The sequence below is a fragment of the Thermobia domestica genome, chromosome 10 (genome assembly GCF_964235325.1).
Source record: "Thermobia domestica chromosome 10, izTheDome1.hap1.1, whole genome shotgun sequence".
In the NCBI taxonomy this organism is placed as follows: Eukaryota; Metazoa; Arthropoda; class Insecta; order Zygentoma; family Lepismatidae; genus Thermobia; species Thermobia domestica.
The window spans coordinates 251,204,058-251,216,492 of record NC_137463.1 but is presented as its reverse complement, the minus strand read 5'-3'; the positions used below and the strand labels follow the sequence as shown (position 1 = coordinate 251,216,492).

At 35.4% G+C, this 12,435-nt stretch overlaps 1 protein-coding gene across 1 annotated transcript; it reads left to right on the top strand.

Moving 5' to 3' along the window:
- The first annotated feature begins 5,717 nt into the window (after nucleotides 1–5,717).
- Nucleotides 5,718–11,502, top strand: LOC145662200 (uncharacterized). The gene is made up of 2 exons (XM_081727533.1): nucleotides 5,718–5,847; nucleotides 11,050–11,502. The coding sequence occupies exons 1-2, from the start codon at nucleotides 5,809–5,811 to the stop codon at nucleotides 11,416–11,418; spliced, it is 408 nt and encodes a 135-aa protein (XP_081583659.1). The 5' UTR covers nucleotides 5,718–5,808; the 3' UTR covers nucleotides 11,419–11,502.
- Nucleotides 11,503–12,435: the final 933 nt, after the last annotated feature.

Genomic DNA, 12,435 nt, shown 5'->3' with positions numbered 1-12,435 from the left:
TATTTTGTCATTTTTTTCCTGACTTTCTTCCCCAAGTACAATTTTGGTTGCCTTAAATAGAAAGGTTTGATAAGAGTCTCACCAATAGAATGAAGTTTTTTTACGTTTGGTTATTAGAAGAGAAAATTCATCACCACCATTCTCATATTGCTCGTAAAATGTTCCAGAGAAGTCCAACTTCATACGTGTTAGCGAATTTCTTTTCACAATAAAAAAATCTTTTAGATTTGTCTTTGAGGATTAAATGTACGTTGACAAACATCGTTCCAATCGGACGAGGCGGAGAGAATCATTACTAAGGACAGCGTGGCATACAACACACTGAGGTACTTGAATACTATTTTCTCAGTGAAATAAAACCTTACCTGATGTAATCTTCATTATACAATCTTGTTTTTGAACTGGAAGCTGCAATTTTGCTTTACACACACACACACACACAGTGACACGAACGAGAAATTACAATCTTCATCATCATAGGTATTCTTCCGTTATTAGCAGGTTACTTGCCGCAGCTGAGAAGCTTTCATACTCTACGGTCCTCCGCTAACCTCTTCCTCTTCACGTATGATCCTTCTGCTTTCATATCATCTATTAATTGTACGAGGAGTGACTGAAAAGTTTTGAGCCTTGAGGAAACGATAAGAAGTACAGATTTGGTAATATCTTTATTTTTTAATATAATCCCCTTAGACAGCAACACACTTGCTTCAACGGTTCTGCAGTGCTCTTGTCCCTGTAGAAAAAAATCCTTAGGTTGTTACCACAGAAACTCCTCCACGGCTGTCATGACGTCATTATCGCTTGCAAAACGTCATCCTGCTAGAGCATTTTTTAAAATTAGGAAACAAGTGAAAGTCTGAGGAGGCCAAATCTGGAGAATAGGGTGAACGAGGAACGAGTTCAAAGCCTTATTCGTGAATAGTATCCATGCAACTGCTGATGTATGGCCGGGAGCATTGTCATGATGGTAGAGAACGCGTCTGGACATCATTTGTGGCCTTAATCTTGAATTAGCACTTGAAGATTTTTTTTTTCAAAAGATCACTATAGTATTGTCCTTAAAAAAAAAATACTTAGAATCAAGAGCTTGATACACATTAATATCAAAGGTTATACTATTCTAATACATATAATTATTCTATTCTAGATTCTCATTTTCTATGTTAGACTCAAAACTTTTCAGTGACCCCTCGTAGCCTCCTTCGCCCGCTCCCTGTCTTTCCTGCCACCATACCCTCTAGCACGTTTCTCATGATAAGTTTCTTCTTAGGTAATGTCTCAATCAGTTTCTCCTCCTCTTCTAAATAACAATATCTAGAAGTGTTCTTTTCTTCTCCACCATTTTTAATAGAATCTCATTCGTTTTATGCTCAATCCAACTAATTTTCTCCATTCTTTTCCAAGCCCACATTTCGAAAGTTTCCAGTCCTTTTCCAAAACTTTTGCCTAATGTCTACCTTTCAGCCCCTACACTACAACACTCGACACGAAGCATTTTATGCCTCTTTTTTCTCAATTCTTTATTCAAGGTCCCACAAAACAGACTCTTCTTCCTCCTAAAAGCTTCTCCTGTTTTCATTTCACGTTTGCACTTCATGTCATTACTAAGAATACTATACAGTATGGAAAACTATTCACTTGTTCTATTTTCTCCCCTTCCACTTTTATATTTAACACTGACTGCTTCGTTCCAATCACCATGACTTTTGTCTTTCCAACATTTATTTCCATCCTATATTTTTCACAGCCCTCCCTCAGGTTTTCTAACATCTTATTGCCTTTTTTTCAGATTCTGCAACAAGCGCTATATCAACTGCAAATCTTATACATCTAATCATTCACAACACCAGAAAATAAACTTCTAAAACAGTGTTGCCACACTTGGTACAGTTGTACCAAATTCAGCCTTTTTTGTCATTGACTAGTTGGTACCACGCTGGCACTTTCAGCCCCTTTGTGAAAACATTGGTACAATCCTACCCGATTCAGCACCATTTAACAAATATTTACTGTTATAATACTTAAAATTATTAATAATCTGTAGTGGTGTTTTTCAAGAAAGGTTTTAGGACCCTGGACCGGTTTTACATTTTTTACAAATGTCAGTTTACTTATCTTATTCTCCTTACAGTCTATTATTCTCCTTCGGTCGTGAAATAAGCGAGAATAAGGTGCAATAATTTATATTTTAATATTTTATTATTTATAACGTACTGTTTACACACGAACTCGGAGATGATTGATTTGTTCCTTATTTTATGTATTTTTTTCATATATGGCCATAATACTCTTTTGGTTTATTGGTCACTTTGAAATAAAGGCGCGTTTGGTTTCGTTATAATACATACCAAAGATAATAACTATTTTCCCTTTTAATTTGTGGTCTCTGTTATACTTAGTACGTGCGAGAAAAGTTTCTTCTACTTCCGAGGTTGTTCGGGATCCTACTATTTGAATGTTTTTAAAAAGTAATTTTTAAGAAGAACACTTCCTTGATTTGGACTCTTGGAAGAGGGAAGGAGGGTTGTAGAAATTTACCTCTTTTAGTTTCGTGTTATAGAGCCATGTATTACACTGAGGCCTTTTTGTTTCAATTTTGTACTATTTTTCAGCCCACTCCAGAGCTAGGACTGTGGCAACACTGTTCTAAGATCAGAAGATCGGTTTGAAAAAAATAATGAAACGAACAGAAGCTTTCGAAGCTTGTGAATGCGTTATGTTTATTGTTCACAAGCACGCCCATATCCACAGGGGGGGGAATTGGGCCGCCCCCCCTAACTTTTGGCTGGCCCCCATAAAATTTCACTGTAGCCTTGTAAATGAACTATAATATGGTGATGAAGTATAATATGATTGGGTCGGGCCCCCCTAACTTCTACCGGCCCCCCCTAAATTTTTGGGCTGACTACGGGCCTGTTCACAAGCAAAATAATGACACTGATGAAACAAGAAAGATAGAGCATGTTACGAATCGATCATTAATCAGCTTCAAACTAAATAATTATTTGGCTTTTCGAGGATTAATTATTAGAAGGGTGCCGAAAATAAAAACTAAAAATTGCTCTGCGCTCTTTCGACATTACCAGTAACTCTTCGTTTTTAAAGCTTGCTATAAATTCCATTACTTTTTTTTAATTGTCGAAAGGGTTGTCGGTGTGTTTGAAAGTACAAATAAATAAATAAATAAATAAATAAAGCATTTTAATAATTCATAACTGATTTACGAGGAACCAAGAATGTATACTAAATTACGAATTTTCTTATAGTTGGTGAACTTATAAATATTATAAATGTTGTAACAAAGATGCATTAAATTAAATATCGTATAAATTAAATATCGGTAACTATTAAGAACTGTTGTTTCATAAAGACCAAAGCTAACAATAAAAATAACAATATTGCATTACAATAGTACACATAAGTCTTGCTGGTAAGAAACAAAAACTCGTGAGAATAGACTGTTTTGTGCGGAGTATTGTATGTATGGGGAAGAACATGGATCTTACCCAAAAATGATTAAAACCAACTGAAAGCGTTCGAAATGTAGGTGTGGAGAAGAATGGAGCGAATTAGCTTTGTAGAGCGGAAAACGAATGAGAAGGTGTTAGAAATGGTGAGGGGAAAAAGAACAATTTTAGATATTATTGAAGAAGAGGAAGAGAAACTAATTTGGACATTGCCTAAAAAAGAACTATGTCATGAGGAACATGCTAGAGGGGAATAATGACATAAGGGGCGAAGCAGAAATAAAATTAATAGACGATATTAAAATAGAAAAATCGTACGTAAAGACGGAGAGATTAGCAGAAGACTGTGGAGCATGCAAGCTTCTCAGTTGCAGCAAGTAACCTGTCAATAATGGCAGAATACCTATGATGAAGATTATTATTATTATTATTATTATTATTATTATTATTATTATTATTATTATTATTATTATTATTATTATTATTATTATTATTATTATTATTGAAGATTTGAAAATTCAAAGCCGTATCTAAAGATGCAGAAGAGGTCAGCCGAAACCACGTATGACCCCCCCAAAAAAAAACTGAGGAGGGGACGGAAGTATGCAAGGTTTATGAAGGAGGGCTCCAGGCAATCAAGGTTGGAAATCACTGTATTAGCATATGCAAGAGGCAGTCTCAGGGTTTTAAGCAGCCCGCTTGACCAAGGTATTATGTAAAAACAAAAATGCACTATACTAATCCAATGTAAATAAAATAAAGAGTTTGTTTGTGTGTGTCTCTGTGTGTCTATGTGTTATCTGGGTACCAGACGAGTGAACAGAGAGTTACCAAATTTTGGTTACTACATTGACCTTGGTCCAGGCTCCAGACCAAGACGAAGCGTTTTTTCTAAATTCGAACCAAAGGGAGGGAGCGTTTACTGGGACATTAAAACGTAGTAGAAAATGACCGATATTAGTGTCAAATTAATGGTTTTCGCGGTGGCTGAAATCAATGGTGAAACTCCGATCGTATTAACTTCCAAATTCACCCCATTCAGCTGTGGGGCTGGGATCATCGAGAAAGATACTAAGACATGTAGAAATAATTCAAAATGTCCGATATTAGTGTGAAATCCATAGTTCTCGCGGTCAATGAGATCAATGGTGAAACTCTGATCGCATTAACTTCCAAAGTCACCTCATTGGACTGCAAGCCGGGGGTAGCCGGGGAGGAGATACCAAGACACCTAAAAGTTATCCAAAATGACGGATATTAGTGTCAAATCCATTGTTTTTGTATTCGCTGAGATCAATGGTGGCACTTCCATTAGCGATGACTTTCAAATTCAGCCACTATTACCAAGACGTGTAAAAATAATTAAAAATGACCGATATTCGTGTCAAATCCATAGTTTTCACGGTTGCTGAGATGAATGGTGATACTCCAGCAGGCGTTGACTTCCAAATACAGCCAAAATCGGCTGAGGGCCAAAGGCGTTTTTTTTTTTTTAATTCGAACCAGGCGGGTCTCAGGGCGAGGTTACCTTGATATATAAAAGTAGTAGAAAATGGTGATATTTTTTGATTCATTGTTAAGTTTGTTTACATAGATATTTTATCTGACCCACTCGAACAATGAGTATTTCACCTAGTTATATACGTATATGAAGCATGTCCTGAAAGAGTGTTATTAACTACATGAAACAACTCGATTGGTGAAATTCAGCGTACACCATTTCTTGCAATAAAACTATTACATTGCAAAACGAAATGGAGGAAGTTGAAAACCGTATTTACAAACATATCTCCTTATTACTAAAGTGATTCCATACTACAGATGTTTCTACTTGTTGGAAAGATAAATATCTTATTATATTTGTTAACCGTAAATTATGAAATTAATACCAGTATATGTTTAAAGTGTTTAACATTTTGCAAGGAAAATTGTGAAAGTAGAATTCAATTGTTCTGTCAAGTATGCTATGTGTACGGAGATGAAACCAATTACTGTTTTGTTGCCTCAGATTTTGCTAGATGCAAAGATTGACATAAAAGCATTAATGTATTTTCAGTAAAATGAAATAGAAACAAAACCATTGTTAATGTTTCAATTCTAATTTAGTACTAAATTGCAGTGTTTAGTATTTTGGAACTAAAGATCATTTAATTGATCAGATGCAAGGAAAAACTATTGTTCAAACGTGAATCAATGATATGCTTTTCTTGTTTCCTTCTGGAGTTATGTCTGTAATTATGCCTTTCAATTTAAACCGTACCTGTCACAGAAAATATGATAAATTGTCTCATTCCCTTATTTCTTGTTAGACAATTACTTCATTTCCTTTGAGTGCTACATGTACGTAGGTTCATTTCCTGCTACGATGAATATATTGGTAAGTACTCTAGCTGCCCCTAGGATTTTTACAAGTCGTGTATTCATCACGATTACTAGTATATACATATATATATAAGTGTATATTTGTGTGTGTGTGTGGTCCATCTGCTAATTAACATTGATATTTTCAGTATATATAGGATTATCAACTTTCGACAATATGAATATCGGATACCCTCTTGGAGTATACTATTAAGATTGTGACATCAAAACTATGAACAATCTGAAAGTAGTTATTTCACATAAAAAGTAGTTATTTCACATTAAAAAAGTAGTTATTTCACATAAAAAAGTAGTTATTTCACATCATAAGAAAGTAGTTATTTCACATTTAAAAAAAAGTAGTTATTTCATATAAAATTGAGCGATTCAAAGTTCGAATTGAATAACTTTAATTACTTTAGAAGCATTTATTAAACGTACTTATTCCAGGTTTGGTTGAGATGGCACTTGTAATTTTTGTAGTCTACCATAAATAATACATGGTATTTAAAACAGAAAAGCAAATATAATTAGCAATATAATTATGACATGCACAAAATATACTTGAAAAATAAGTCTTACAAGTTTCGCTGAGGCTGGTAATGTCTCATAATGCCTATATACTTTTACTGGATCTAGATGCATTATTTAACTAGAAGATGTAGCTGAGGATGAAACAGTGTTAGCTGCGCTCTTGAAAATATACTTTAGTTTACCTTTAGCAGTAAATGCCTCTACAAATATGCTAACTTTAACCGAAATTGGTCTAAATTGTGCATGAATGCCACCTTGCAAACGATAACATCACCGCGACGGAATAACAAATTCGTTGCGGACTGGATGGGGTGCGGTGGCTCAGTGGTAGAGCGTTCACCTCTGGTGCATTGGGTCCCTGATTCGATCCTAGCTCGCGCCAATTGGAATTTGTGGTGGATAAACACCGTGTGCGTGGGTTTAATCAGGGTTCTCCCGTTTCCTCCCACTTCCTTCATTCCACCATTTCATTCCTTTCTCATCATCACCGTAGAACTTAAAGATTTCATTTCATTCCGCTGCGGAATTGAATTTCGGTGTCAGTCGGTTGTCGAATGCAGTTTATTTTTACAATTCAGATTTAACTAAATCTACTTTCCACGGAATTAAAAAATGACCTGAATAGAACAGAGAATTGAACTATAAGAGCCAAAATTACCGGAAACTTACCGTTCGGTTTTGATGTACCAGGACACCGGTCAAGGAAGTTAAAAAAAAAAAGCGAACTATACGACGAAATACCGGACGATTGGCAATCCTACGTATACAATACATAAATAAATTTACTATCTATTTCAATGGAATAACAAATATCAATTACTACTGATATGTTTGGCATCATAATAATTTGTTTTTCTCTTCTTTTTTTTTTTTTCTCTCGAAACTTACGTATCAAAATTTACTGTCAAGTGTATGATTTTGTTTAGTTTTATGTGATCTAGTGTTTGATGTATGTGTCTCCTTTGGACAATGCTATTGTTGAACAAACAATAGTTCTTGAGTTAATTATAATTTTGGCCTGCAGTCATTAACAATACTGTGTAATGTTATCTTACCAATATCATAATGGAAAACTCCATGAGAGTGGATATATGATTAATCGGTAATATCTTAATAGATTCCCGGTCAGTGCATCCTAATTTTCGGCTTCCACCCAGTGTCGTGAGCGAAACTGGGGAGTCACGTGAATAAAAATATATGACGACCATTATGTCTAGAAAGTTCCTGATTCGTCTGTTAAGAGACAGTGAGACGCAGCACGTTGACGACGTATTGAGTTGAGTTGTTGAGTTTAACGTCCCGTTTCAGCAGCGACGCTATATGAGACGTGGACCCACTGATTAACGTGGATTCCATATGAGCTCCCACCGGGAATCGAATACGGGTCTCCCAGGCCAAAGACGAGTACGCTAACCACTTAGCCACGAAGGAGCTCTGATCACGTGTTTGTCGCTAGCTTGGACGTAGTTAAGCCTGTCGCTAACAGATGGCGTTGCAGCGGCTCAGACCTTTATACTTAATAGGTAAAAGTCGGAATCATTTCTCTTAGGTTTAAAAAACATTTTTTTTTTCTCTATTTTCTTCAAAATTACTCATAACTATTTACACTAACTTATAATATTTTGTTCTGTTGAATTATATCTATCGATTGAATTGGTATAATCTTTGAAAAAGAAATTTTCCGTTTTTCACTATTAATATTGTACAATTACTTAATTTTATGATTCAACATATTTTTAAAAGCAGTAATGGATTGAGAAGAAGATGGTATTATTATTGTTGTTGAGGCCTCCAAAATTTAGACATTAGTGATATTGCAGCATTCTTAGTTTGCAACATTGAATAATATGGTATTGTAATGCTTCCTTTAACATATCAATTTCAAAAATATCTAATAATATGGTGTAGGCACCACTTTTAGAAAATGAAACTTCATTTTGAATGTGCCACCCTGTTAATGTAGTGGTATTGCGGAAGATGTCAAATGATGTCAAATGGTCAGATCAAATAAATGGAGTTTGTAAGAGAGCATTTGGTGCCCTGCATACGTTAAATAGACTAAGAAATTTCTTGCCAATATCTCTGAAGATCAAACTTGTCAAGGTACTGGTGTTTCCACACCTTGACTATTGTGACTCAGTCTATTCTGATCTATCAGAAAACCAATCAAAGCGCTTGCAAAGAGTGCAAAATGCCTGCATTAGATTTATTTTCAATTTAACTTACAGGGAACATCTCACATCTTTTTATAAAATAACTGTCGTGGCTGACGTTAGTTGAAAGAAGAAATTTACATAATCTTACCCTATTGTACAAAATACTTACTACGTCAGAACCATCGTACCTAGCCCGTAGATTTTTATATTTATCAGACTTTTATACTAGAAGCACAAGATCACAAGATAATTTCTTGCTCTCCATACCCAGTCATAATTCTGATTCATACTCAAAATCCTTCACAGTAAGTACTACACGCCTCTGGAACAGTTTACCTCAATTAATACACAACGTTTCCACAGTTGCCAAATTTAAAAAATCGGAAATTCACTTCTCTTAAGTAAAGATAAGGATACTGGTAGCACATGAGGTATCTTCGTTTCACCAAATTACTAATAACCCATATATGAACACACAACCAATAGGTAACCTATGTTAATTTGTACAGCTTATATATTCATACTTCTAGTACCGCTATATGCAATATGCAATTTAGGTTTCTCCATGTTATTTAGTTTTCTCTATTGTATATTATTTTCAATTTTTGTTTTGAAGTGTTTAACTATTTTTTCTAGTTAAGTAGTATATTGTTTTTTTAAGTGGTTCAATACTTTTATTTTGTAATTGTTAATATTTTCTATGTATTGGTACTTTTTTTTAAAAAAAATGTATGCACGTGGTTAAGTGCTCGGAGAAGGCTGCAGAGCCTTAACTTCGCCACGTAAAATAAATCATAAATAAATAAATAAATAAATGATGTGCACATGTAGATATTTTCGTGGTATGAAATTTTAGTGTGTTGTTTTTTTTAAAATAAATATATTCATTAGTTTAACAATTACAACGACATCAAGATAACGGTCTAACTTATATTTTGCTAACATTCTAAGACATCTTCACAAAGCAATAATAACCACTTTGTTGCCAATAAATAATCATTTATCTGGAAATAAAAAAAATGAAATGAAATCTTTGAGTTTTACGTCCCACGGTTATGCCGGTTAGGCTAAAGGAGACGGTGATGAGGAAAGATGAGTGAAATGGTGGAATGAAGAAAGTGGGAGGAAACGGGAGAACCCCGAGAAAACCCACGAACATGTTGTTTGTCCACCACAAAGTTCACTTGGCTGGGGCTGGGATCGAACCCGGGACCCCAAGCACCAGAGGTGAACGCTCTACCACTGAGCCACCGCGCCCCCCATCTGGAAATAAACTAACATACTGATATATATTATATAGTTGAAAAATAATATAGAGGAGGGTACATCGAAGGACCGGGGCTATAGGCCAATTCCGTTATGAGTTAAAATACCAAAGAATGAAAGTCAGTAAACTTGTTTAAAATATGTTTTTCTCAAACTAGAATGGTGGAAATTTTCAACCGCACCAGCAGTTTGAACTCCACACTGGTAATTGAAAAAGGCTGACCTCTCAACATAAAAACAATATAACATTGTTTGAAAACAGATTTTTAGGTGTTCACACATTCTCTCACACAACAATATCCAAATTCTCTGTGTTAATTTTGCGTACACTTACGTTTGTTTCGAACAGCCTACTGGATTTAAGAATGTTTCTTTCTCATAGAGAGCCCTTACCAGTGTGGAGTCCAAACAGCTGATACAATTCGAAGGAAAAAAATATATATATATTCAAAACCGCCAATTTTATATTTCCAACAACTTTCCCCTCCTATTTTTTCGTATCTTCGCTGCGATATTCCTTGACGGCATGGTGACTACTGCACGATACGTGACGGTTTTGGAAAATGACTTCATACTCATTATTGAAAGTGACTCTGATTTCGACAAGATGTGGTTCATGCAAGACGGATCTCGACACCATCGGACCATGAGAGTGTTTGATATCCTGAAAGAGTATTTTGAGGATCGAATTCTAGCTCTGTGGTACCCAGAGGCCACTAGAAGGGAGCTCGCTTGACTGCCGTATTCCCCGGATCTGAACCCCTTGTGGGCTATGTTAAGGACAAGGTGTACAGCAATAACCTTAAAACCAAGCCGAGCTGAAAACAGAAAATTTAAAAGGTCATCGACAGCATCGATGTTTCGATACTTCAGCGGGTCATGCAGAATTTTGCTGTTTGTCTGCGCTACATCATCGCCAGAGATAGCAGACATATCGAACATGTCATAACCCAAATTCGAATGTCTGTAGTATCATTTACATGTGCAATACAGTTTGTGTACTACGTAGTTTGTCACCAATTTTCGTTTTGTTTCATATAGTTTATTAATTGTCACCTTGTATATCGGTCTAACTTTTAAAGGTAGGCCTATTGTAAATATTTTCTGTATGTTCAAAAGATTGAATGTAATTTCTGATTTCATAACTGTAACTTAGACACCCACTTCTGATTTTTTTTATAACTGAAACGTTTTTGATTTGTTTTATCTCATAAGTTTTTTTTTTTTAGTTTGTCTTAATGTTTTCTTTTCTATATTTTCAGCTATTTCTAAGCATAATAATATCTCCTACTGTACTTGCTAAGTCCCAGGATAGTTTAGGGACAGGAGCAGCACCAGGTGGCAAATGGAACATTTTTCATCAGCCTGGAGGAAGAGATCCGTTAGAAACAACTAGACCAAAGGATAGCTTAAGGCCATTACCTAGGTATGACCACCAATATCCACATTATCATCCGTTAAATTACCAACCTGCATATCCTGGTGGTAGAGGAATACCTGGCTACAATATAGATCCTGGATTTGAACCTCTTCCTGTCAGAAATTATCCAATGAATGGGCCTCGTATTCACCCAAAATATTATCTTCCTTTCGAAAGAGTGGCTCCGCCACATTATCACCTTAGAGATTGAGGTGGCAGTACATGGTTAACCAATCTGAAGCAATCTTATGTTCAATACATGTATTCTTCGAAATATTGATGTTAATAAAAGAAACAAAACATTATAATATTACGTTATTATTCATAACGTTAAGAATATTATGCGTGTAAATGGTTGAGGTACTACTTTCTATCTTTGTAAGAAATATATGTGTCACTATGATAGAAAGACACAGAACAATGCATTCAATATCCTAGTTAAGGACGTAATTAAATAAATAACGGAACGTTTCACTACAATAGAAACTGCCAATTACTCTTCTTCATGGCGTTCTTTTTAGCGCTATAACTTTTTTCGATCTTTTACGAAATTTATGTAAAGAAATATAGCTACCCTCAAGTATATAACTTCTTCCAGCTTCATGTTATTTACCAACTTTGTACATGATTTTAGTTGGTCAGAAATTAAAAGTCAAGAATTAGTGATAATTTTCGTCAATATCTCATTAACCATATTATGTACTCTTATATCGGTAGTGTTACAATGAAGTACTTCCCTAGTAGCAGAGACAACTTGCAAACAGCTTGCTGTAAGCTTGCATTACAAGTCGGCCAAACTTGCATCCAGCTTGATTGGAAAGTGTGCAAGCATGCCGTAAGTTGGATTCCTGTAACGAAGTTACATGGGAGCAACAGTGCATTCAGTGTTCCATAAGCTTGTGTGTTCAAGCTTCAAGCAAGTGTTCAAGCTTGACATAAGCGTTTTACGCTGGCGGTAAGTCAATAGGCAATGAACGTCCAATGATGCTATGACGCTCTGCGAGGGATCGAAAGAATCGCTTGCAAATAAAACAAAACACAAATTGTATGAAAGCACGCGTTGAAAGGACAAGCGTAAACAGCAAAAGCCAAGCACGCGCCAAGTGGCCAAAAGCTTTCTTGCCATACTTCGGTTAATAACGCCATACTTCAGATTAGTTTCACCTGAATAAGTGGCGGGATTATAGTGTAGCATCAATGTTTGGATTCAAAACCAAATTCCTTTCTC